At 44.1% G+C, this 27,316-nt stretch overlaps 1 protein-coding gene across 3 annotated transcripts in view; it reads right to left on the bottom strand.

Annotated features, from left to right (window-relative positions):
• shisal1b (shisa like 1b) overlaps positions 1 to 23,958 on the bottom strand; it is a 35,023-nt gene extending 11,065 nt beyond the window's left edge. For all 3 annotated transcript variants that reach the window (XR_011035257.1, XM_068314038.1, XM_068314037.1), the window contains exons 1-3: positions 23,819 to 23,958; positions 4,656 to 4,857; positions 1,728 to 1,941 (exon numbers count right to left, since the gene is read on the bottom strand). Coding sequence is in view for 2 of the 3 variants with exons in the window: in XM_068314038.1 (XP_068170139.1) it covers positions 1,728 to 1,941; positions 4,656 to 4,722 (281 nt within the window). In the remaining variant the exon portion in view is untranslated. The remainder of the gene's footprint in view (positions 1 to 1,727; positions 1,942 to 4,655; positions 4,858 to 23,818) is intronic.
• Positions 23,959 to 27,316: the final 3,358 nt, after the last annotated feature.

Below are 27,316 nucleotides of genomic sequence, written 5' to 3' on the forward strand. Positions count from 1 at the left end.
TGGCCAGCGTTACATAAAACCAGCGGATGAAAAAGTGTCCCGACAGGACGTCTGACACTAAAATGAAATACCATAACCTCCTGGAGGGCAGCCGCTACCTGCTGAGAGCTCAAAGACAGCGGTAGGCCTGTCCTGTAATTAAGTTAGTTTATTCAGGTGTTTGTGACAGTAGGCTGCCATTTATGACTGATATCTTTGACTAGAAACATGTAGGATCAGGATGGAACAGCCAGCACTTAACACCTGCTTAGTGAGCGTTTACGGAGGCGTCGCAGTTCCAACATGACCGCCTTCAGCATCTGCTCTACTCTGAAAGCCTCTGTAGGTGTGGATCAATGTCAGCCATGTCAACGAACCCCCCAAGTAAGAGATACAGAGTGTCAATGAGCGTTATACTGTTGGGGGAGCTTGTGAGCATGACTGTAAGCGGCTGTTTTCATCAGATCTGAGGAAATGTCTTCTCTCAGACTGTTTGTTCCACCATAAAACTCCAGAATCCTTTTTTCCCTCTAATTACCTTCACCAAGGCAAAGATGCTAAGGTTTGGTTCACGCTTGTTTGTGCTCTGCAGGGATATTTCAAAACTAGCTCAACAGATTTCACTGTAATTAGGTGGAAAGTTCCATCCAGGCCCAAAAAAGAACTGATAATCATTTAATGTGGATGGTGATGTTGATAAAGCACTTTGACTCATTCCTTTTGACCTGGGAGGAACAGGAGTAAATATACCTTCAAAAACAACAGTGCTATCAAGTTAGCCAGATGCTATGTCTACAGAGCAGAGAGCTCAGCAGGTGATTTTGGTCAGACTTCATTTCCATAAGTACACAGGCCTCCGTCTGTGTACTTATGGAAATTAAACTTGTTGGACTAAAGTCTGGATTCATTGCTCATTTGAAATGGAAAATTTGGTGGTTAAACGCTGATCCTTCTATCTGCCAATAGAATTTAAATTACGTGTAACTGTTTTTTATGTTCCCCTGCGTGCTAATTCTGGAGGGAACAGTAACGGGCATCAAGACGGCCAAGTAGTGCTACCAGGACTGAGAATATCAGCCTGACAGGTGAAGCAGGACATGTAGGCCACCACCGACTGTAAACCCACAGCATAGCAGCATGGAGGACCCTGTTTCCACAGTGCCACACTGCGTCCTCCCACACATTGTTAATAATACATACGCGTCACTGACTTCAGTGCAGCCTTCAACATCATCATCTCCTCCAAGTTAGTCACCAAACGTGATGATGGAGGCTTTGAAGCATCGCTCTGCAATTTGTTACTGGACTCTAAGGCTGCGGGCCTACAGGGCCTGGTAGGGTGGTGCATCAATAATAACCTGGTTCCAACCTCGACAAGCACATTAGTGTTTCTTCTTTCTGAGCAGAAGAGATGAAACACCTCTCAGGTTGGTATGAACGTCTACCGCTGCACCATTGACAGCATCCTGACCAGCTGGATCAGTCTGGTACGGCAACTGCTTTGTATCTGACAGGAAGACACTTCAAAGGATGGCGAAGGCCAATCAACACGTCACCAGTGTGCACCTCGCCGCCACTGAGGACATCCAGAAATTATGTCAAATGAAAGAACCTCTGGCTTAAGTGACCTGCAGGTTCATGAATTTTAATGCTGTGGCCTCGCTTTCATCAGTAAACTGATATAATGCTGCAGGTGGTCGTATCGCAGGCTTTGGCTGGACGACGGGGTAAAAAAACCAACAACTCACTTGTGTGCATATCCGTCTGAGGTGGTGGTGATGTTGAGCTGCATGACCGTCTGGAACTCCGTCTCGTTGCAGCAGTATTTAAATGCAGTGTTGTTGTGGTGGCAGCAGTACATATAGGTCTTGTTGTCCGAGAGGCGTGGGCAATGAAATCCAAAATGGTAGCGCCCCTTGTGGTCGGAGTAGGGTTCGCACACTCGGTAATGAGCTGAGAGGGCTGCAGTTTTAGGAAAGACAAAGCGGTAGATGTAATAGCTGTCAGAAAATATAGGGAAGGAAATATTTATGTACACCAAGAGAAAGAAACATTCTGAGATGGATTAAAAAAAACCCCTGACAAATGTATTTTTGTTTTTGGTGGGAGACTCAGAAAGTTCAGGTCATTTAGTGCGGGGCAAGGAATAAAAAAAAATATTGTTTTAGAATTGACGGACATGATGTTAAAGTGCAAGAATGGAGTCAAAAAGAGACGCTGTTTTGCCCAGAAGATCTGTTAGAACTGAGATTAAATCCATGAAAGGAGTTTTTGTCAGAGTTTCACATCACGACACAAACTAAATTCAAATGAAAGAAGCAGGGCGACCCGACCCTTTGCTCATCAAAGCTTGAGTGAACTTTAAAAACATGTTCTACTTCTTTTTTGAGTCCCGCAGACAGTTTATTATTAAGCAATGTGAAAATAAGGGGCAAAAATATTCATCTTGCTTATTTGCATTCAAATCCCTGCAGCGGTTGGAGATGAATCTGTGTGGAGTTGCTGTCTCACAAACAATATTGTTTTCGCTGTACTATCTGGAAACCAATAAACTTTTGCATAAAATGGAATCACAGGTGATCGACTTGAGCAGCAGCCGAGAATCAGTGTGATAATAATAAATTACCAATCTGTCAGAGAGATGAACCAGATAGGATGAGTGTCAGACTGCTGGGGTACGGTGTGTTACGGGATGTAATGCACAACAAATTGGATCAGGCCAGACTCGACTATTCAAATCACTCAAAACTAATCAGACCTTTGGCGTCCTCACTTTCTGTTCCTAATAATAAAGCTTTGAATGTTCCTGAAGTCAGAGCGTCCTCGCTGCATAGAAGTGATACTAATTACAACATGGAAGAAATTTCCAATCTGAGCAAAATGTGAATTCATCGTGTTCACTCAAGGTGGGACTAAAACCCTTTAGTGTGCTGCACCCTCAGGTATAAGAGAGAGGATGGTCCTGAATCATAAATGTTTCACTTGAATGTCATCCAGGTGAAACCGTTGAGGTGCGTCTCAGAAGGATGGTCAACCTTTTGGGTGCTGCACCCTGTTAATTTCACTGGAAGGGAATCGCATCATGCTTTCTCCCCTAGAGAGACCCTCCTTCCACCACCTGTTTCCTCCACTGTGATAGCACACGACTCACAAGATGTTTATCCACCATCGAGGCATCCTCCTGAGTGAACACTACACGCTTCACAAACAGTGACATGATCCCAAGCATGTTTGACACTGCGTTGCCGTTTCCTCTCTCTGATATCAGTTGGTGTTATTCATGTGTATTTTTACATAACGGCAAGCCTCTTTGATTTGTTTTTCATCCCGATCATTCTCCTTTCTGAGCTTACATTAAATTATTCCCTTTCAAATGGAGATCCATTTTAGTGCAGTGGACTCGTGTTTCTCCAGTGGAGCCTCACAGTCTGGAAGTCAAAGTGTTGCTGTGATAAAACCGAAGCGCCACTCCTGCTTTGTGGGGATAGAATCCGTCCACAAATCAGACGCTCTCAGGTTGTAATGAGGTGGGTGTTCCTGTCAATAACACTGATCTTAGCAGCCGAGGGAGAACAATGAGGGGTCACTGAAGGGCAAAGCAGGATTAGAAGTCCAAGGTAGCTTTACAGAGAGAGGAAGCTCTTCACTTGACCTCTGCATCGACTAAATGAGATGGGATTAACTCGTTATTTATATTCCATGAATCCTTGAGGTCGGCAGTTGAAACGTCTCTAAGGAAACAGGAGTCCTTCAAATCAGATATGGAACAGTATTTATTTCTTTTTTGACTGATTGGTTGGTTGTTAGTTTCACCACCAGTTTGTTGCATTTCTTAAAAAACAGAAGAAATCTAAGGCGCAATTGATAGCCTGAGTTAAGATGTAAAATGCTTTTATTTAACATGTATATGAAATATCTTTGGTCAAACAAAAGACAGGTAACATCTATTTGAGCTGAGGGAAACTGGAATCAAACTTTTTCTTTTTCACAATAAAAATTCTGAATAATATTAAATTGTTGCAGCCATATCTTTTTGGCATACCAATAAACTGAACCAATTTTACATTCAAAGAAGACTGTATTTTAAGTTTGGACAGGTCATGTTTTCGTGTCAGTCGATTTGTATTTTTGTGGAAAAAAAACCAAAACTACTGGATGAAGTTTCCCTGAAACTTTTTGAAAGGATGTAAAGAAGCCAGTAATTCTGCTGGGTCAAAAAACAAAACTAAACACCGTCATGGATTCGCTGAAGAAATTATGAGGATGATTCTGTTTTATTGCCAATAGTTCTCATGGAAAAACAGTTAAGAAAGTAATTCTGTCATTTATGTGAAATTCCAGTTGCAGCAAAACATTTTTAATGTGTCTGTAGTAATTGAAATCTTATTCTAATCTTTGTGAAGTCCACGTCTCTAGCAGCAGTTGAATACATCGTTCACTCTCTGCATATCAACATGGTTTTATTCCAAACATCTCTGAGTTATTTATAGCCATCAGATGTCAACTTTTAGCCATTTACTTGTCTATTCTGGGGCTGATCGTGTATTTAGTTCAAGGGTCACTCAGTGTGAGACCCGCGTTGAAGGATCTGAGGTTTTTAGCCTGACAGGAGTGACTAGTGGCAAAAAGCTTTTAACAACCAGAAAGACAGAACGATAAGAGGAAAGTGGACAGACCTGCAGTGGACAGCAGGAGGAAGATGACTGTCAGGACATTGAAGGACTGCCGGCTGGTGATAATCATCTTCTCGTCCTCATGTGGGATGAAGGGTGGGAGCAGGAGGGAGGGAGAGAGAGAGAGGGACTCTCCTTTAACTGGATGATGGCATCCTCTGCTTGTTGACAGCTCCTCTCACATGGCTGCTGGGAGTTGGGACTCCTGATGGGAACGAGACAAGCAGAGGCAGGACAGATTAAAATATTTGATTTGAGTTTCTGGAATGATTTGCGTCTGGTGGTGAACCCCCCCCTCCAGGGATGACCTCTGGTACGGGTCTTCAGGTTTACACAACAGGAAGGATTGGACATTAATATTTATTGAAATTGGTTCTCTGAAGGCTCAGGATGAGACATGTTTCATTCCTGCAGTGACGACGGGAGATGCATTTTATTCCACAGTCCTTTTTATCCGTGTTATCAGAAGTGACACCTAAAATTACTTCATTAAATAATTAGAAGACTGACGTTAAACCACAAAATCAACATTATTTGTATTAAAAAATAAATGATTCATGAATAAATGCTCTGTATTATTTTATTACATTAGTGAACTCTAGATACACCCCAAATGGACACGGATTATAAAACATGAACACAAATGTTTCCTACAAATAAAAACTTTTGTGTAATAATTACCGTAATTGCAAGAAACCTAAAATTGAGAAGTTATAAACAAAATACTTGGACATTGCTACTGACAAAAACAAAATTAAAGGTTTGGAAATAAGTTTTACACATAAATGTTGTAAAATACCACCTTGACCAAAGATCTACCCCTGAATCTGGACCTGCACCAGACTACCGGGGTCTCTATTGGCCGGTGCCCCGATCCGCTTTCCAGCGGTTTTTGCAGAGTCCAGAACTTCTGTTCTGAACATACGTATATTAACTGAATTAAGCAGAAGTTACTGTTTGAGCAGTAAACGCAGTGGGAGTTCATCACTGCTTCTTCTTTGTACTTGTTGTACAGTTATTATTCAAAGCCGCATTATGGCCATCGTCCACTGATGCTAAGGGAGATTAATGGGGCAGTGGCTCATTCTGCTGAGATGTGCTTTTTTTCTGTTTGTTAGCAAAGTGACTTCTTTAATAGCGCCAGAGGAAATGACATGCAAACGCTCCCTGTCAGTGAATTAGTTAAGGATAATTGTGGTCATTTATCGCAAACTTAAATTAATCCTCAGCAGCAGCTTCACCACGTTGATATTAAAAACGGTTTCATCGACAGCAGGATAAATGGTTAAGAAAATGTTTTAGCCTCAAAAATATAGAATCTACACCTGCTGAGATTTCATATTCACAATCTGCTGGGCCGTAGACGCTGCATAGGAAATATTACAAAGATGGACTCGTGAATTATTGAGGAGACGGCGGCAGCTGACAGCGGGACAGAAACCACATAAAGGACAACATCAGGCTGTATGGAAAATGCATCAGTGATCAAATCCAATTTTCCATTGCATTACCACCGTCTTTTGTTTTCTTTTCTTCAACTGTTTTGGACTGTCATCACTTAATCCCAGATCTGCACAGATGTCAGATCAGATCGGGCTTTATAGATTCTAGTGGAGGTGATCATGTGATCATCTGGAAAAGATGAGCAACAATATCAGCTAGGAGGAAAAGAACGCGCGCCTGATGACTGCTCAAGTTTAGGACCTGTGAAAGGACAGCGTCAATGATTTGTTATATCATAAATATTTAGTTGTGTTCTTTCTTTTACACTATTACACTGTCAGTCTGATGAAGAAGCTATTTATTCAAACCGTAAAGTTTATATTTAAACTGTCTGAACATCACCTGGATGGACTGATGGCAGCTTTAGTTAGCACTCTGTTTTATCCATCTTCAAACCAAACCATGTCCTCTTACGGCGTGACGTTGGATCTAATGATCCATGTCCTGATCACTCGAAATTTAGGCTCCCTCAGACATAAACAGCTGGTGGTGCTGAAGGCTAATTTAATCGGTCACACAGATGAAACCTGACGAGCGCTGCCGGATGTTTCTGTTTCATCCAGCTGTTTCCAGTCACAGTCATTCTGACCGTGGTTAAATTCAATAAACACCGTTTAGTGTCTGTGTGATAATTGTGACAGATTTGAATAACACTTCCTCCCACCCATGGGTCTGATTCACAATCAACTAGTTTCTTTTACTGCTGTAGTTTCCCGCCCGTTTCCTGCTACCATGTTGGATCACATGTGAGCAAACCAAACGCAGGACATGTGGACAGAGTTGGACAGACGGCTGCTTCTGTCCTCATCTTGAAAGTATTTTCTATCAGACAAGCTGTTCCCTCTTTGTGCAGCTGACTTCCCAGGAGACTTGTTAGAGTGGCGTTTTACACGTTCCCCTCCCAGCCTCATTGCTGCTGGTGAGAGCTCCATCGTGACAACATGTTCTGGATGACGAGGGATTCCCATCCTCTCGAATCCTCCTCCAAACCCACTCCTCTGGTTATGCTACACACCATTCCTTCCTCTCTGGGCTCGGCGGCATCATTGTCGTGTTCCTCCCTACATCGGGCCGAGGGTCACTTCATCACAACGCCGGCTTTGTTTGCACAGAAGGAGAATCTGAAGGGTTTGTGTAATGAACCTAACGGCAGCGAAGCCGAACACGTACTGTAAATACACACGTGTGCACAGCGCCACGCACGGCACTCTGGGAACGGGAACAGGCATGCGGAACAGATGGAAGGTCTCGCTACTTGCTGTTTACGTGCGAGATCAAACTAAAATATACATAAAGGCTGTGATAACCCAGCGCTTCAGCTCAGAGTGAACGGAACGGCTGCCACCAGAGGAAATACGTCAAAAAAAAATAAAAAATGAAGGCACTCCCACGGTAACCACAAACACACGGCGCTTCATCGTTTGTCAACGTGATATCTGTTGTTGTTGAGAATCAGGATAGATATTAAGTGACCAATTACTGCAGCGACTACTGTGAATACAACGGCACACTTTTCATCAAAACGCAGCAGGAGACCCAAATCTGTCAGAGGTTTGACGATTCCGTGCTGTTTGGAGATCACATGCAGCGATACGCTGCTATCTCATGAACATTTTTATTTTTGTTCAAACATTAACTTCAAAGTCTTTCTAAAAAAATGATTTATTTTGGACTGCAACCTGCTTTCAAGTTTTGTAAAGGCATGAACTCCACATCACAATTCTCTTTCTTTCTCTCTCTAGCTAAGCTTTTTATTTTTAGGCCTGTCTTTTCCAGGATTCACAGAAGCTTTTTCCTCCTATGGATGACAGCAGCTGGATATTTATGCAGCCTCTCTGCATCGTTATTAGGCTTGTGTTTTCCTCAGACAACACAAACACTCTGTTGCTATGCTGGCCCTCCATCCATTCTAGCCTCTCTTATCAGTCACTGAAACAGTTTAGAGTTGCGTTCACCGACGACGTCCTCCGAGGGCTTCACAGCACAGATCAGAAAAACACTAAGACTCCAAATTCTAGGATCGATTTTAACAGACAGGAAGTCACATGATGACGGTCAAACCTTGCTGTTTGTTTGTGATGATTTTTATGTTCCTTCAATTTTCAAGTTGGAGTATTTAATTTTATTTGTAACTGTGTTAGAACAGACTCATAAATAAAGTTCATATTATTGTCTTCATGACGGGTCTGCTGCTTTCAGATGTATTGACAAAAAGGGGGAAACGGAACTGCTTTAATGGACCCTGCTGTCTGATTTAAACCTGATATTGATATGGATTGATCGGAGGTTGTTTTCTTTCTTTATTGGAGAACTATTTACAGCGCAGATTTTTCATGAACCTAATAAACTATGATTAAATGTCACATCACTGATGTTTTATGACTGTTGATGTAGAGCCTTAGAAACAATTGCCAGTGTTATAAAACATTATGAATGCATCATAATTCATTATGAATGTCTGGAGATGTGAGTGAATAATAACATTCAAATATAAGCCTATCTATAAAAACAGCCTGGCCCGTTAAAGTGGATGAAGGTTAGAACTGTGTATTTCTTTGCGACGAATCGCAGACGGCCCAGAGGAGCAGCTCATAAATGTGACTGAGGTATCTCTGTTTCATTCGAACCGTCACCTGCACAAATATTGTTAAATGAAGCCTGAGCAGCGGCGTGTTTTGCTCTGGTGGCCTGATGTTGCCATAGAGACGTTGACGTCACGTAAAAACAGACGGCGGTACCATGTGGCGACTGGCACACACCGGTCAGTCTATGTTAGTAAAAGCAAACGGAGAATAGCTCAGCGGGTTCTGCTGCCGTGGAGGTTGTTGTGGAGTTTGGATATCATCTACTCTGAATGGACCGAGCTATTGTGCAGCGGCGGCCTCGCCACATGGGTGGTCCGCTTCTGGTTCTGACTCTGTGATGGTTTTAAACTCGAGCCGAACGACAGAGAGGGGCTGTAATCACATCTGCTGCTGTGTTCCTACCTGCTCAGTGTTGTCACATTGATGGAACCCATTCCGCCTCCTCCCTCGCTTTGTCCCCTGCCCTTAACTCATCACCAGTTTGGATCACAAAGGAAAATATTTGTGCTTAGGTGCTGATTGCTTCATAAAAGCCTGACAGACGTGGCAGCACAGGATCACGTGGACCACAGCCAGACTTTTATCGGATGTGTCTGCAGAGGTCAAGAAGTGAAAGAAGTAATTATAACAGGTCAAAACTCTGAAGTGATTAGTCTCCACCGGCGCCTAATAGGAGGAAGACCATTCTTGACCAAATGAGGGTTTAACGGGGCTGTTCTTTCTTCAGTAATTTTTTGCTTGGCAGTAAATATATGCACACAGCGAGGGAGAGGCGGCTAATGAGACAGCTACTGGAGTCTAATAAGTTGAATTCATTATACAATCAAGGTCTCAAAGTCAGCTGGGGGATCAAGAGTTTTGGAGGCTGGTCTAATGTGATGCAGTGTGAATGAGTCCAGCTCTCTTGATGATACAGGAGACTAAAGTCACTGATCCAGCCTTTTATGAGGCGACAGGGAGGATCAAACCATCAGCTGATTAGTCGATACTGAAGGTTGGATGACCTCTGATGAGTGAAAGTCGACGGCAGATCTGGAGAAGCTGATGACGTTCGTCCCTCAATTGTGACGGTGGAAACCTCCTGCAGCGTGTCGGGGGGGTCAGGTCACCATCACCTCTAAGGACTCCACCACCAACCCCACGCTGGTTTAAAACTGTCGCTGCGACGTTGATTAGGAAACAGCTCAGCCGTAGCCGCCGTCTGAATGAATCTCTGCAGCATCTTTGCTCTTTGTTCAGTCCAGCGACAGGACCAGACCGGGTGTTGCTGAGACGGGCTGTGAAATGTCACAGATACGCAACACTATGGCTATCACGGCCACACTGTTTTGAAGGCCCTTCCAGGAACGGTTCCACGGCTGTTCCCAACACTTGCAGGCCCATCAAGGCTTCAGCTGCCTGCAGGCTGCATAGAAGCTTCAGCTGTCAACACATCACAGCGTTGGCACTCACATTCACTTTTCTTTGGTAGGGGGATCGTGAGTCATGCAGAATAACTGGACTTGTTTTGGCTCCGGGGTTTGGGAGACATATCCCTTGGACTTGTGTGTCTGTGATGCAGAGCGACAGGACAGAATCAGGTACAAGCCAGCATTGTTTGTTTGGATTTTCTTTAACACCAGACTCTGGGCTCGGCAAGTTTCTCTTGGAAAAGCTCCCCGTCATCATCATCTGCCTGACCCTGGATTTAAAATAGCTCCGACCCGCAGATAAAGAGCCTGGTGGGAATCTCAAAAATTAAAATCACAACATAGGAGGACAGTAATGCAACCGCAGTTAAAACACAGCAGCTTGAGATACTTGCTCTCTGTGGCGTTATGCATTAATTTTCTTGGCTTCAACAGACCACCACGGTTGTGAGGCAACATAACACCAAAATCTGGCTGTAACAACGTTCTGTGATCCAACAGCTCTCATTGCATTTTATTCTGAGAAATAAACAAAACGGTCAGTTTGTGCTGCAGACTGGAGATGTTTTGGAGCTCATCTCATGCAGATTTGCTGAATCAACACTGAGATCTTATTCTGTCAACTGATTTTGAAAAGTCACAGTAACAAATACATTTGAATTAAACATAATTTAGAGGCTGCATTCTGAATAACATGACTTTCAATTAAATATAAAATTAAAATACTAGAATAATTAAGATTCCCAGTAGATGTGAAAACAAATCCTTTATAGAGGAACCAACAGGTAATTGAAGACCGTCGGATCACATGTGGACGGGTTCGAACCTCACCTCTGAGTTTCTGGAGGAATCATTTCAGTTGTTTTTGAGTAATCATCATTTTTCAAGCGATATTGAAGTGGGGGAGGAAAAATCTCCATTGTTGGTTTGATCTGGATCCACACCGACTTTTAATGGGTTCTTTCATGGCTCATGTATCCTTCCACCCAATTTAATGGAAATCCGTCCAGTAGTTTTTGTGCAGTCCTGATAGAAAGTGGACATAGGTGAAATCCTGACCTCCTTGGAGGGAATAATACGAGAAAACTAGATGAACCCTTCCTGTTAAACATAATATTTGTACACACAGCCTGAAAACACCCCAGAAAATAAATTTGGGGGGAACAAATCCTACTCCTTGCTGATTTTTACAAGTGTGTTCGATCCAAAAGTAGCTCCGTCAATTTACCCTGAGATAACCTCCTGAGCAACAGCTTGGCTAAGAGCTTTAACACTCCAGAACAAACACCCGTCACCAAGGCCTCAAATAGCCCTGACAGATACACCGCAGAGCTCTGGAGAGCTCTCCAACACCTGGGGGCCTCAGAGGTCACCGGGGGGGGCTCCAGTCATGGGTTGCCCTCACGGCAAACAGCCTCCACACTGCGCCGCATCCAAACACTAATGATGTTTTGGCAGCCGCTTTATACGGCCTGTTAGAGAACGCTTTTGGGCCGTTCCAGCGATCATTACTGAAAGCATTGGTGGACAGCCCGTCGTGGTGGGACTGGTCCTCATTAAAGAGGCTGTCCCAGTTCTGACCCGCCGAGAGTGAACACGCCTCGGCTTGCTTAACTTTGAATAATAACTTCCTTTTTGTCCTGGGATGCTCCTTTAATGCCAGAGAGTTCAATCCTAGGAGATAACATCTTCCGTTATTTTACCTGATAACATCTTTGGTTAAATTATTACTCCATATTGGAGGGATTATATTTAGCTGCTGAATTTGTATTGAATAAAAAAATAACGGCTTTTGAGCCCAAAACGACTGAATAACAGACAGAGAGTTTAATTCTGTCAGGGGCGACACTTTGCTTCTATCACACGCTCACTCAAAGCAGTTTACAGAGCAATTAAATATGTGGGTTTTGTGATGAAACTTCAGAAACTTTAGAATCAAAAACTGAAGATTTTATTCATGTTTTTTTTTTCAGCCACAAAACGACAACATTGTGTTTTTAGTCTTATTGATGTGAGCAGCCAGAGATCTGAGGCGAGGACGAGCGACGACTCGTCTATTAGACCTTTAGGACAGTTTAGTGTCTGAACTGCTCATTTAAAGAATTACGTGCAGTTTTATGTGAATCTGAGGTTCTAGCAGGTCCCTAAAAGACTCGTTCCCATCAACAAACTGAATTCTTCATCAAGTAATGTGAATGTGTCTGAAATAACAAAGGTCAATCTCCGCGTAAGTTTTCTCACGTCAGCAATTTAAAGCCAGTTGAATCGATATGCTGTCGCAGAGAAACGAATGCTTAAAAATTATTTCACTTAATCAGTTAAAGTTCTGGCACAAACTTCCCTAATTTTACTCACAGTAAGGTTTTATAACTCCTGATCAACAGCAGTCCTGAAAGCAATTAAAGATTTAAACACCATTTTCTTTCTCCCAGAGACTCGCTTGAAGAAATGTGCCATGCTAGACTTTATTAGAAACTGGATAGCTGTTGACTGAACATCTATAGTAGAAATCTGATAAATCTGGATCACTGAACATCAAACTCCAAGTAATAAATACCTAATATAAAGCCTGGAACTGAGCATCAGACCCAAAGTATTTAATGAATAAATCTGGAACTGATCAGGCTGACCATAAAAATATGCATGGGAGCTATTATTTTTTCAGCTCTTATTTTCCCTCATAGTTTGCGATTCCTGATGTCAATTGTTTGTACAATGTTCTGTCAACTCCATTCATCAATTCCAAGATCCAGACTAAACTTGCATGCTTGGAAAACCTTTTCCATCGGTGGTCCATCCACACAAACGTCACCAAATGAAGTTAAGATGATTTGATCACTTCAATCAGTTCATTTAGTTTTAGATTTAGATGCAGAATAAACCCTCTTTATAGACGTATGGTGCTCGGTGAAGAAACTGCTTCCTTCACCCACCTTCTGTTGCTGCAGCCTTTCCCTCGACACGCTCCATTATCTGCTGATAAAAAGCGTTCGGGCTACATTACGAGACTGAGCCAAAGCGACAGAGGCTACCCGTCTCACCTCCAGCTCCGTAATCAACGGTCGCTGTCTGACATCGACGTTTAACCCTTCGTCGGATTCTGCGCATCGCTGCCTTGGCTCACCTCTGCTCTCTCCTTACAACCGACGGTTAATGAGGCCAGTCAGGCAAACGGCTTCACGGGGGGGATGCTGACAGCGGAACATTCCAGTTGGGCTCCTCTTATTTACGGATTCCGTTCCTGCTCTCATCCCTTTATTTCCGTGCATGAGATGTTTTCTTCCGGGCCTGCAGATGCAGACTGTACTGAGTGTGTGGTAGTGAGAGGAGACCTCGCTAGGATACAATCTAAACCAGGAGCTACAACTGATTTAATCTAAACCAGTTTGCTGCTGAAGCTGGAACTGGGAGAGTTGCTTTTTCTTTCTATGTTAGAAAACCTGAAACATGTAAATTATGTGGACAGAAGGTCCACATAAGCGCTGGTACCTGCGGTACCAGTGGTATACCGGCTCCATCTGCTCCACATATTAATTAGTCTTTCCTGAAGGATCAGGTCAGATTGTTGTGGGTGGATCTCAGACCTTCCACGTGGATTTACCCCCGAGACCAAATTTAGCATATTCAGGTGAGCTTTGAGGGCAAAATTCAGAAGCTGGATCATAAATATAGAAAAGAACTAAACGTAAGGCGGAGCTGTGGCTCTGCCGCCTGATGATGAGTGGCTCAAGGACACAAATGCCTGTAGTCGTGTGATGCTGATAATTTTTAAACTACTGATTTCTGTTGGTCCGTCGGTCAGCAGAAACATGCAGATATGGATCTTTACGGTCACACGTGACTCCACCCACGTATCAAAGCGAGTTCATTGGAGGTTAAACACGAGGCCAATGGGAACAGCTGCTACGGTCACTGGCCAGACGCTGCAACACTAAATAATGAAAATTGTGTGGATTGAATGAGAAACGAATGAAACCGAGCATAAAGATTTAAATGTCGATATTACAGCAATTCTGTTGTCTCTATTCGGATCAGGCTGAAGCTCAGACCCCCGACCCGTTTCTTCTCTGAGAACTGATGACATCAACAACACAACAATATCCAGACAGACGTTCCTCTATTATTACTGTGGAGCTTGAACAATAAACACAGACTCTGTTTACATAATGAAAAAACCTTCAACCTCCCTCATGTCTTCATTTGGGCCTGAATGATCATTCATGTGTGATGGAACTGTTTGGGCTGGGTCAATACACAGCCTCCAAGGAGTCTGAATCGATGCACACTTTCTTCCCGTTTGTGTCGATCCCTCACACACACATTCACACACACACACGCAAAGCAAACAGATCATTAATATTCAAACAGCCACCGGGTGAATTAGTGTCTGAGTTTCTTGATGATTCTGGCGGCTCCCTGTTTGAGGAGCCGCCCAAAAGGAAGACATGACTCCCTGATGTCGATAAAAACTCAAAGCATACAACAGTGAACATGGAAGAAAACACGAGTCAACATTCTGATGTTTACATAAAGAAAATGTTTCTTCTTTTCCTTTCGGCTTTTCCCTTCAGGGGTCGCCACAGCGAATCAATTGCCTCCATCTAGCCCTGTCCTTTGCATCCTCTTCTCTCACACCAACTACCTTCATGTCCTCTTTCACTACATCCATAAACCTCCTCTTTGGTCTTCCTCCAGGCCTCCTGCCTGGCAGTTCAAAACTCAGCATCCTTCTACTAATATATTCACTATCTCTCCTCTGGACATGTCCAAACCATCTCAGTCTGGCCTCTCTGACTTGATTTCCAAAACCTCTAACATGTGCTGTCCCTCTGATGTACTCATTCCTGATCCTATCCTTCCTGGTCACTCCCAGAGAGAACCTCAGCATCTTCATCTCTGCTACCTCCAGCTCTGTCTCCTGTCTTTTCCTCAGTGACACTGTCTCTAGACCAAAAAACATCGCTGGTCTCACCACAGTTTTGTACACCTTTCCTTTCATTTTAGCTGAAACTCTTCTATCACACATCACACCTGACACTTTCCTCCACCCGTTCCATCCTGCCTGTACACACTTCTTCACCTCTTTTCCACACTCTCCATTGCTCTGGACTGTTGACACTAAGTACTTAAAATCCTCCACCTTCTTGATCTCTTCTCCCTGTAACCTCACTCTTCCATTTGGGTCCCTCTCATTCACACACATGTACTCTGTCTTACTGCAGCCAACCTTCATTCCTCTCCTTTCCAGGACAAACCTCCACCTCTCTAGCTTCTCCTCCACCTGTTCCCTGCTCTCACTGCAGATCACAAAGTCATCTGCAAACATCATAGTCCATGGAGATTCCTGTCTAACCTCGTCTGTCAGCCTGTCCATCACCACAGCGAACAAGAAGGGGCTCAGAGCTGATCCCTGATGCAGTCCCACCTCCACCTTGAACTCCTCTGTCACACCTACAGCACACCTCACCACTGTCTTACAGTCCTCATATATGTCCTGCACTGCTCTAACATACTTCTCTGCCACTCCAGACCTCCTCATACAATACCACAGTTCCTCTCTGGACACCCTGTCATAAGCTTTCTCCAGATCTACAAAAACACAATGCAGCTCCCTCTGGCCTTCTCTGTACTTCTCTATCAACATCCTCAAAGCAAATACTGCATCTGTAGTACTCTTTTTTGGCATTAAACCATACTGCTGCTCACAAACGTTCACTTCTGCCCTTAGTCTAGCTTCTACTACTCTCTCCCATAACTTCATTGTATGGCTCATCAGCTTTATTCCTCTGTAGTTGCCACAACTCTGCACATCTCCCTTGTTCTTAAAAATGGGCACTAGCACACTTCTCCTCCACTCCTCAGGCATCTTCTCTCTATCTAAGATCCTGTTGAAGAATCCAGTCAGAAACTCTACTGCCACCTCCCCTCGACACTTCCATACCTCCACAGGTATATCATCAGGACCGACTGCTTTCCGCTCTTCATCCTCTTCAATGCCCTCCTCACTTCATCCTGACTAATCTTTGCTACTTCCTGGTCCACAACAGTCACCTCTTCTAGTCTTTGTTCTCTCTCATTTTCCACATTCATCAACTCTTCAAAGTACTCTTTCCATCTTCCCATCACACTACTGGCACCTGTCAATAGACTTCCATCCCTATCCTTAATCACCCTAACCTGCTGCACGTCCTTCCCATCTCTGTCTCTCTGTCTTGCCAACCGGTATAGATCAGTTTCTCCCTCCTTGCTGTCCAACCTAGCATACAAGTCATCATAAGCTTCTTGTTTGGCCTTTGCTACCTCTACCTTCACCTTACGCTGCATCTCCCTGTACTCCTGTCTACTCTCCTCAGTCCTCTCAGTGTCCCACTTCTTAGCTAACCTCTTTCTCTGTATACACTCCTGTACCTCCTCATTCCACCACCAAGTCTCCTTATCTACTTTCTTTCCAGATGACACACCAAATACTCTCCTATCTGTCTCCCTGATCACATTAGCTGTAGTTTTCCAGTCATCTGGAAGCACCTCCTGACCACCCAGAGCCTTGTCTTAACTCCTTCCTAAAAGTCATGCAACACATAAAGAAAATGTTTACCAGTTATTTAAAGAGTGAGAAATGTTTGCGTGGCGGTTGAATCAGGAGGTTTATGCTTCGCCTGAAGGGTCAGGATGCATAGCGCTGTGCTACGCTACCATCTAAACACTGACACAAAGCTAGCTGGATCTTCGCCTCTGGCAGCTGATGGTTACTGCACTGAAGCACGCAGGGGTCATGAGGAGGAGGATGAGGAGGAGGAGGACAGAGAGCCCACAGCTGATGAAGAGGGCCTGTGATTATCATCTGATGGGGAAGCCCGTAAACAGAAACCATCAGTGCTTCATCCAGGAAACAGCTTTGGTTGGCCTCTCTCTCTCTCTCTCTCCTTCTGTCCCTCTCTCTCTCCTTATTCTTCTTCCTCATGAAGAATAAATTTGAAACGGACACGGTACAACCTGCTCAGCCTTTTGACACAGTCCAGGGTCAGTGATAAGAACCAGTCGCCATTTCTCTCCTCTAAAGAGTCCCCGTGCAACGTGTGATCACCCTGGCAAAGAATATTATAGACCTTTAGTCACAGTGGATTTTCTCTCATTAGTTATTATTATTATTATTATTATTATTATTATTATTATTAAGTCCTGTAGAGCCATTAACATTAGCATACTGTTTCCATACAGTAACACTGTGTAACCAGTATACTGAATAAAGCAGATGAAATGGTTGAACCTAACCTATTTGTTTGGTCTCAACTTTAATGTTCAATAATGTTCATGATTAATGTTTCATTTAAGTAGTCAGAAAACTAAAATCACAGACCCAAAACTCTACAATCCCCCTTCTAAGACATTGGTTTATTCCACTTCTGTTCAGGAAATTATCACAGATTAATATTGTTTAAATTAAAGGTAACTTCCTGACGATGGGCTGCAGCAGGAGGATCACTGGATCCTCGATGTGGATCGTTTCAGATCCGAGGAGGTCAGTCGTCTTTCCTGCGGAGCGGCGGTGGAACAGTGGCCATGTGCCGCTCTCCAAAACGGCATTAATGTGATCCCAGTCACGTTGCCCTTGACATGAAACAAACTTCATTTCATTCCCAGTCTTGGTGTTTTTTTATAAGAGTGTTATTTCTACAGGCGAGGGGTCTGGTGGGAGGAGCTGGGTCAAAGCGTCATGGCTGTTTCACGATAAAACCTTCGTCTCACACATTCTGTGTGTTGTGTTTTTAAATACCTTGAGCACAACTCTTGAAACACACTTATGCGTACTGACACACACACGGAGACGAACACACGAGACGGTGAGTTCAGCGTGGACCCGCGGGACGAATGTGTCACGATGACAGACCTGATGAAAATCAACGCTGACTTTTCTGCACCGTGGGTCAGAAAACAAGACGGCAGTTTGTTTTGGACTGAGATGAGATGCTGGTAGGTTGATTAAACTCTCAGTTGGAAACTGCTGGATTTGTTTGGTTTTGTTTTTTTTTTTGGGTGGGGGGGGGTCTCAGTCAGATACCATCCTTTGTTGCTCAGTTGTGCAGACGGATGTATCCGGAAGCTAAATGTTTAGCTTCTAAGTCATGCTGGATTTAAAAATCGACTTAAGGATAACACTCCGAAGAGAATTAAATCATGAAAAACAGACTTTCAGTGTTCTCAGGGGGTGTAACGCTGGCAGGGAAACATGACACTATTCATACACACAATTTTTACAATGAACACTTAAAGTCGGCCTCGCGCTCCAAAAGAATCCGGCCAATTTCACCGTGATTCGCTCCTCAGCAGTCTCAACAAGACCGGGCTGGATTATCTGCTATTGTGAGGTGTTTACAGAACCAGTCTTAAAGTTTCTGATCAACCCCCCCCCCCAGCCCTCAATTGATATTGAGAAGTTCAAGTCCAGACATTATGTCGGCACCTCCAGCGTTTAAATGTTGACACGCTTCTACCTGAAGGTGAGGCAGCCTGTATGGACCCCCCCCCACCAGACAGTTCCTCATTCACACTGGTTCCTCTTGACTGTACAATACAGTGATCGCTACGGCAACAGTCATTTTGTTTACAGAACATCGCACAGCTGTTTCTCCTGAGATCACCTGAGACGGTGCGTTCACTGACTCCTGATGTAATCTGTGATTTTTAAACCTTGTTGTCAGTGAATGTTTGCGCTTTAAGATTCTGTTGTGTTGAAGCCTCCTGTAGATGAACAGAGCCGGGATTCAGGTAACCGTCGGGTCATGTCTGACAGTTGTTTTTTTCGTTGATTCTGAAAACACATTTTTTAATGAAGGAGTTCGGAGTTTTATCTCGGCTAATCTCTAGTGACCCTCCCCAATTAAACAGGGCCAGTCTAATAAAGAAAGCAGAAATAATGAGGAGGAATTGATGTTTACAGGAATACCAGCGCTGGGACCACATGACCAGGATCTCCCATCCGCGCGTTGAGGGCGGGGCAGCGAATGCTTACCATTGCAATATAGGGCGCCTACGCTGCCATCATGTAGCCGAGGGAACGACGACAGCCCGCCCACGCCCCACTGGACCTCATCCAACCCGGAAACAGGATTGACGTTTGTGCCTGGTGCCGTCCATAGGGAGGAGGATTACTGCTGTAATCAATGCTGATCAGGGACAGGCTTATTATTGATCATGTGAAATATTGATCCTCCTAACTTTCTTATTTTTGGCTTGTTTTAGTTTCATTATTTACAATGAAAAGGATTCAAAGTTTTGAGAACTGTTTTCAGCTTCTATCTGGGTTCATGAGGCGACGCCCACCTGTCCACTGTTACTACACCTGAACAAACAGGTGAAATTCAAACAAGCAAACTAAAGAACATCTGAGGCTGACGATGAGGTGGGGGAAGACACACTTAGAACTCTTTGCACCGCAGACAGGTTTACCATCTACGGTGCACCTTAAAGGATGGGATGTTTTTACATCCCATCCTTTAAGGTGTGGCTGAAATATACAATAAAATAATCCAAAAAGCATAAAAAGAGGTTTTTTTTTAATTAGCAGCATTCTCATACCATCACACCAACGTTTTTTGTTTTTTTTCCCACTTTGCTATCTTGGGAATTTCAATATAGTGGTAATGTATTCTGTGTTACCAGCCGGAGCAGCCCAGTAGTCATGTGACTGAGGCAAGCATCTTGACAAGCGTCAAAAGAGACTAGTAGACAGACGTGGAGGGCAGAATCCCCTCATTTTAAGACAAAACATCATTCAGAATCAGATCAGTATTAAAAAGGAAATAATGTAAGTTCTGTATTCTTTCTGTGCAGCCCATTACCAATTGGCCCACGTACTGGTACCGCTCCACGACCCGGGGGTTTGGGACCACTGCATTAAAGAGTTGAACAGGTGACAAACTGAAGCAAAGCCTGTATGCTCAGATCTGTGTGGGTGGGAGGCAGCATGAAGACGTTTACATAAGAGTTATTAAAAGTAAAGATGGGAGGGAAACCGCTGTGCAGCTCAACAGACGTGATTAACAGGTGATCAACTTGTTCCTGCAGTTTCCTTTATTGCTTCTGTGGGTTTAGCAGAGCGACATACGGTGCCTTGGCTGGCACAGTGTTGGATTCCCAGTCAGAAATAGTCAGTTCACATGTGATAAACTGGGGCCTGGCTTCAATCTAACCATGAAAAACAGTTTGTGCTCCTGCCTGCGCTCTGATACATAGATGTATGGCCAGACAGCTGAACACAAAATGCAGTTTTCTGGCTTCACCTGGACCGTGATAAGAACCGCCATCCGTGAGATGACGATACGACTTGGTTGAATTCAGCTCAGCACCTCTGACTTTTATGTCTGAGACTCAGGAACCGAAAGCTCTTCCCCTGCCAAAAGATTGTCTGCATCTGCAGCCGCCAGCGTGTCTGCAGCGCCGCTGCCGGTTTGATCATCTGTTCTGCGTTTGAAATGCTCCTCGCTCAAAACGTTAACCTTCAGGGCTTCCGGCGAGCCAGCGGTCATGACGCCTTTCCCTGCTGTGTGTATGTGTGTGTGTGTGTGTATACAGTATGGGCCAAACACACATTCACACCCTCTCAATGCCAGCGACTCCTGCTGTCGAAGGGGAGTTGTAAAGTCACTGATAGACTCTCTGTGCCCCCCCCCCCCCACTGGGCTAGACTGACACCAGGTCAGCCATGGACCCCCCCATCACTGAGCAGTGGTGGTCGGACACGACTGTCCCTCTCGTGTTCATACACACACAAGAACCACTTAAAGTTGAGTGTTTTCACGACATGAGTCCAGTAGTTGTCATCTTTGGGTAATTTAAACATAAAGACAAGAACTAAACACTCAAAGCCTTTTAAAGCTCAATCTTTACTGCAGCCATCAAGCTTACAGGGTAGCAGGTAAACGATGATGTATGCAGAGAATGAATGGAGATGTGTCGACACCACCTGCCCCTTCCTCCTGGTATGACACTTTAGCTTTAGAATTCAACTTCAAAAGTGTTATAAAAAGATGTCAAATGAAACTAGAACATCTCGGATCCCATTCTTCAGGATGTCTGGAGTATTTTCATGTCTACTTTTGGGTGTTTCTCCACGAGCTACATTCCCCCTTGGGTGTTTTGGAGAAGCTGTGATGCTATTTGAAGCTCCAGAAGCGTGTGTGGTTAACAGACTTCATTAGACCTAAAAAATTATCCATTTTTGGGGGAACTGATTAAATTTAAGAATAAATACTCCACCTCTAAATTACATATTGGCATGAAAATGACTTGTGATCGGATGTTGCTTTATAAAAACTGTCAACTGATGGTAACAACTTGATTTCTTCTTTTACGTTTAAACAACAGAAAAATAAATCCACAAAAATCTCCCTAACCCTGAGCTCACCTGTTTGATCATGTGACAGAAACGCATCGGTCCAGACTAAACACAAAGTGAGGACATTGACCACACTCTTCAGCCGCCCAGCGACCATAGAGCAGGCTGTATAAACAGATCGTGCTGAAGGCGGCGCGGCGCTGAGCTGTCCTGCAGACGAATGGACAGGGAGGATTAGGCTTACGCAATATCTCTGCTTCAGTGTCAAAACACTCCAGAGTAACGACCCCGACAACACCTGTGTTTACCCTTTGCCCCCCCCCTGCTGCGACCCCGGGGTCGCCTGAAGGTTCACAGCCAACCCACTGCTGTTTGACACAACAGTACGACACAAAAGCGTGACAAACACTGTCTTTAAGTGTCGTGTGTGAACATTAACGGTGTGAGGTTGTTGCAGGTCACATGAGCGCAGAGCTCTGCTAAGTAACAGCTTCATTGTTTATGAGTGCTGCTACCCATCATGCATCTGTCACCTGCAACATGTGATCTAAGGTCACAAGTTGAAATAAATCAGTCATCTGAGGGTGATATTCCCCACCCCACCAAATGCTGCACAACAAGCACATCAGTACGTGACCCGTCCTCCATCACTCCGGTGATGGATGCTGCTTTGGATTCTGGAGAACCTTCTGTTATAAAACAGACGTGTGCTGTAATCAAAAACAATTTGTCTTAAATTCAGTCTTTCTGCACCTCAGAAAGGAAACATCCAGATAGAATCCAGGTATTGTTTCACGACTTTCCAAATACATTTATTAAATCAATATAAGCAACAGCAGCATGAACAAAACATGGTGCTGACAGCAGCTCTGATGGAGCTGACGCCGATGGAAAGATTCTCGGACACAGTGAGGTTCTAGCGACTCGAGTTCAGAGGAGATGAATCAACTTTACCTTCAGCTTTAGAGACGGTCGTCAAGTCAGTCTGCGCTAAAGCCGAAGCCTCTGGGGTTTGTACTTATTCATTTTATTGTTTTATTTGGTTTACGGAGCTAATTCGTTTTCATTTTCTAATTACTGCCTATCAGACGTGACTCCACCGGCAGCCCTCTTTATTTAAAAGCATGTAACCCAGAACAAAATGTTCTCCCATGATTCACTCTTCACAAACAGAGCTACTCCAGCATTGGGTGTTATTTCTTAATATTGCAGAATATGTTACTGAAAAGAGCATGAATTATGCTTTCATAAAAAGCTTTATTTTAGGGATTCAGCAACAGAGGTGTAGTTTCTGGTGAGGGAGTCACACAGGGAGGCGTATAATCAAACTGTATCCTCTCCTAATGAGTCTTAAAAACTTGATCGGCTGCATCAGCCCGACTTCGGCGTCTCCCGGATCGCTTGACGCTGAAATATGGCTGCGAGGGGGCTCGGAGACAGATGGTGACAATAATGCGTCTTTATTGGTTTCAAGGAGAATTTTTCAATCAAATCCTGTAAATAAATAATCCTGGATGTGAGAATGAGGAGTTGTCCCCCGGAGAGCTGCTCATCCATTAGCTGGAGAAGCATCTGTTTTTTTATTCTTTCTCCTGATTTTATGCTGACTGGTTTAAAATAAGAAAGATTTGATGCTTGGTGTTTTTTTGAAGCCTGGGGGGGCTCACCTTAGACTCGCTGCCTCCTGTGTGGAAGCCTCTTATCTCCCTGCATGCATGAACACACTTTCTATGCACATGCTCCTGCAGCGCACACACCCAAACAACTGTCATGCAAAATCATAAAAGCTCACACAAGCGAGCGCAGGTCTTTTCGCTGAGGAGCAGGCTATTGTGTCAGCGAACAAAAGGGAATCTCCTTCCTCCTAATGCTCCCCTCTCCTCCTTAAATCCTATCATGTGCCGCCGTTCGTCTCCCACAAGCCTGTTTCCAAGTTACCGCCGGTGCCGGCTGTCAATCTAGTTTAATTGCCTCTTGTGTAAAAGTGACGGCCGGGGAGCGTGGAGCTGTCCTCGCCTCTCCCTGCGCCTCCACCTGAGGACTGTTCTGCACACCTTCAGGGAAATTACACAGCAGAGTTGACCTGGAGTGAAACTTGACCGCCCATCATTAAAGAAAAGCCCCTCAATGCCACCAGGAGACTTTCTGGCAAACTGGTCTAAGAGGAAGCTTCAGCCTTAACAGACTTAAGGAAAAAAAGCACAGGAATATGGAGGCGTCTGCCTGGAGATCAGAAAGTAAAGAACAGGAACAGCAGGCGCTGTTTGCTCCAACAGTAAGCAGCTTTCCTCACCAACAATCCACCAGCATGTAAAAGAATAAAAGCAAACATACCACCCTGTTGCTCCTCGTTTCCTCTCCTTTTGTTTCGGCTTCCTCACAAACAGACCCTCCTCATCCTCTGGACCGGGGGCTGGGATTAACAGCTCATGAGGGAAGCCGGGCGGAAGAGCGAGAAAACACACCAGAAGAGAAGAAAAGAAGTCTCCTCGCCCTTAAGTCCTCTCTGGCAGTGCGTCCCCATCCGTCAGAGAACAGCGACTGGGAGAGAGAGATGAGAAGATACTGAGTAAGTGGGCGAGGGAGAGAGAAAGTGAGCAAGCGAGGGAGAGCGAGCTTGTGTTAATGCAGTGGAGGGTGATCCTCTATGCTGTCTGAGCTCCTGTTTATCTCCACGTCTGTCTCCTTCCCGACTGAAGCCTTTTACAGTAACGAGACTCCTTTTCCTCTGGAGAGCAGAGACTTCCTGTCAGCTCCCAGCTTCCCTCCTGCTTCAACTCTTTTAAATCCTCTCTCTCCTCCTGTTTCTTAATTCACTAACACCCTGCCAGTAACTCATCTCATTTCTTCTTGTTTGTTTGTAGGGTGGATCTCTGGATCCACCCTACAAACAAACAAACAAACATAAAAGTTTTAGCTGAGGAACATAAACTTGTACTCATGCATCACCTGATAACACCTCAAGGAGATGAAGAGGACAAACATCAATACGATGATCGAACAACTCATAATATTAAGTGTTCATCAATAAAACTAAATGGCAAACTAACACAAATAAATATTTACCCCATCACAAGTATGTTCCAAAGAAATTGGCGTGAATTTTTGATGCTTTAAGCTGGGAATTAGTTGGTGTCTTTCACCTTTGGACCAATAAAGGAAGTCTAAGTCTAAGCATCAAGATGAGACCGGTAACCGATCAGTTGAGCCCCAACCTCCAGCTTAAGGTAATTCAAGCTAGCAAAGAAAGGCTCAGATATGTCCATAAACAACTAGTTAATTAATGCTGACATTCACACCTCACTTTAACGCTTATTTTTTAACTGATATGAAAACTAATAATGTCCTGTTTCTTGTATCTTGTAAATGAAGTTACGCCTGAAGCTAAGGCGGGTAATGATCTAATATCCCATAAGGTTTGTTGTCTTGTTGTGCTCATTTCCTAATGAATCCAAAATGAATTATTACAAATTATAATTTACTCTAATTATTGGCTATCATTTTTAAACTGCCTGATGCTCCTTAATATTCATTAAAGAGCATCAGGCATAACTGCTGAATAATTTGCTCAGTAAACCGTTCATTCCCGCCCACCGCAGCTCTGCTCCATGCTGATGTCACAGGAGCATCTCAGAGCTGATTGGCTCCTCCAGGAGCACAGCTGTGTTCATAAAAAACGTCTATAGTTGAAAGTAGGTCAAAATTTAGTCACAACTGTCTAAATTATGAATAAACCTTAACAGTGTTCTGGGGGAGACGGCCGGTTCTGGAACAATACAGGTGCTTAGAGAAGCTCTGAGCTGGGCTGACTCCTGACGTGACTCCCCAGAGGATAATCCCAGCTGGGCTGATGAGCACATGAAGCGGTGGATCGATCGGGTCCTTCGTGTGTGGAAGGCGATTCAGGGGCCGGCCCTTCAGAAGTGCTGCGACACAAATCCTCAGTCACTCCTCTCTGCAGAAGAGAAGAACCGGATGTGAGGATCCTGCTGTGTCATCCTGCACATTCGCCAGAGGGGCTCCCCTGGAGCATTGTGGGTGATGTGCCGTTTTGGTTGGTGGGTTATGCTCCAGGACAAAAACGAGGATAAGAAGCGCTTTCTGAGATGGGGAGGCCTCAGATGTTGAGCCAGGAGGACGTGATGCAGCTCCACCATCCAACAGTTGGTGTAAACAAAAACTCAAGTCAGATTTTTACCTCTCAGAGAGCTGAGATGGAATTATTTTAAATGTTCCTCACAGTAAATGCTGCTTTCCTTTCACAGCTTATGAATTATTGAGTGTCTTTAAATGATCTCTGGAAATGAGGTCATGATGAATGGGTGTGAAGCCGATTGTTTGATCTTCCTCACTGGATGTTGATGATGACTACACGTCATACTGCAGTCGTCCGTATTGTAAACCCATCTGTTGGGTTCTCTCACGTTCCCTCGTCCAGAGGTTCTCTTGCTTGTATCATTTTCCTCACGGCTGAGTTCATGAATAATGCAGATGGCTGTGAGCATGAGAGTCTTCATCGTACCTCCTTACAGGAGCTGTTACGATACATCCATGGGTGGGGGGGCAGGGAAGATGTAATGTCCAGTCTTCAGTCAATCAGATGCTGTTTGGTCCAAGTGAAGGGAAATACCTGGGAGCCCCCCTCATTTTAAAACCCGTGTAGGTTCCAGCTGCTGACGTCGCCCTACTATGAATTGGCGTCCTGCAGCTGATGCTCTTCCGTCCCATGGTGATACAGTGAGTGGATGCTGTTGTCAGGCGTTTCTCAGGGGACCAGCTTAAGTGCAGCAGAAAGAGGTCAGATGATGCTCAGGGAATTGTGCAAATCTCTAGAAGTCAGTGCGAGTCTTCACACCTTAATTCACACCTTAATTCAGATGCTGCTAATAGCAACGAGATCTGCTACTTCCTATTGAGTAGACCAATAATCAAACACCGCTGTTTGGACATAAGTCCAAATGTTGCACGTGCAAAAATTATGATTTAGTCAAACAGAGAACAAACAAAATAGCCTCAGAGGCTGTGTTCACATCTAGTCTGGAGTGGATTCTCACCGTTCAAGTCCAATTTGAGTCTCCGTTTCTATAGTTTCAATGCAGGTGAGTCGTGTGAGAACGTGTCCATATCTGCAGACCTGTCGTTTCACATGTGATCAGCCAAAGCTGACCGGAGCTAGTATCATGTTTGGAGTCATTTTATATTTGCATTTTTAAACTTAACCCCCATTTTCTTCAGTCATTCTGGAGGAAGCTACACAGACGTTGGCAGACTTCGGCTAACTTCCTGTCAGTGTCAGACAAGCAGATCCTCATTTCTTCTATTCCACTCCTTTTTAGAGGTTAGAGGAAAGTTAGAGGAAATTCAAACTTGACCATTTACTTCTCTTTTGTTGCACTGATCGTTTAAAGCATAAACTAGAAAATGATGGACATCCGTCCTCCAGCCTGTCTTGTGATTGCCAGCTAAATGGGCAATAAAACAAGACATCAGCCAATCTTGTTGCCTTGTCTCCCTCACTGAGGTAACCAGGTCCTAATCTCTTGAAGGAAGAGTTGCTTTAAAGCTGTAAAGCAACAAGGCGTCACTTAACATCATCAATGAGACGATTCCACATTAACAGTCCATCCATCTGAAAGATGACTTTGTGAACATTTTCTTTTCACCTAAAACAAAGCCAGTGAAGAGACTCATGCACAGCTGAATGGATTACAGCTCCTTGTCTTGGAGTGCTTGGTGTTCCACACCGATCAGTCCAAATCGATTGCTTACTGAGATTAAGAGCGTTCTCACGCACATGGATTCCAGCTTCCAGCGCTGCAGCATAAAAACGGT

Source organism: Antennarius striatus, chromosome 4, assembly GCF_040054535.1.
Source record: "Antennarius striatus isolate MH-2024 chromosome 4, ASM4005453v1, whole genome shotgun sequence".
Classification (NCBI taxonomy): Eukaryota; Metazoa; Chordata; class Actinopteri; order Lophiiformes; family Antennariidae; genus Antennarius; species Antennarius striatus.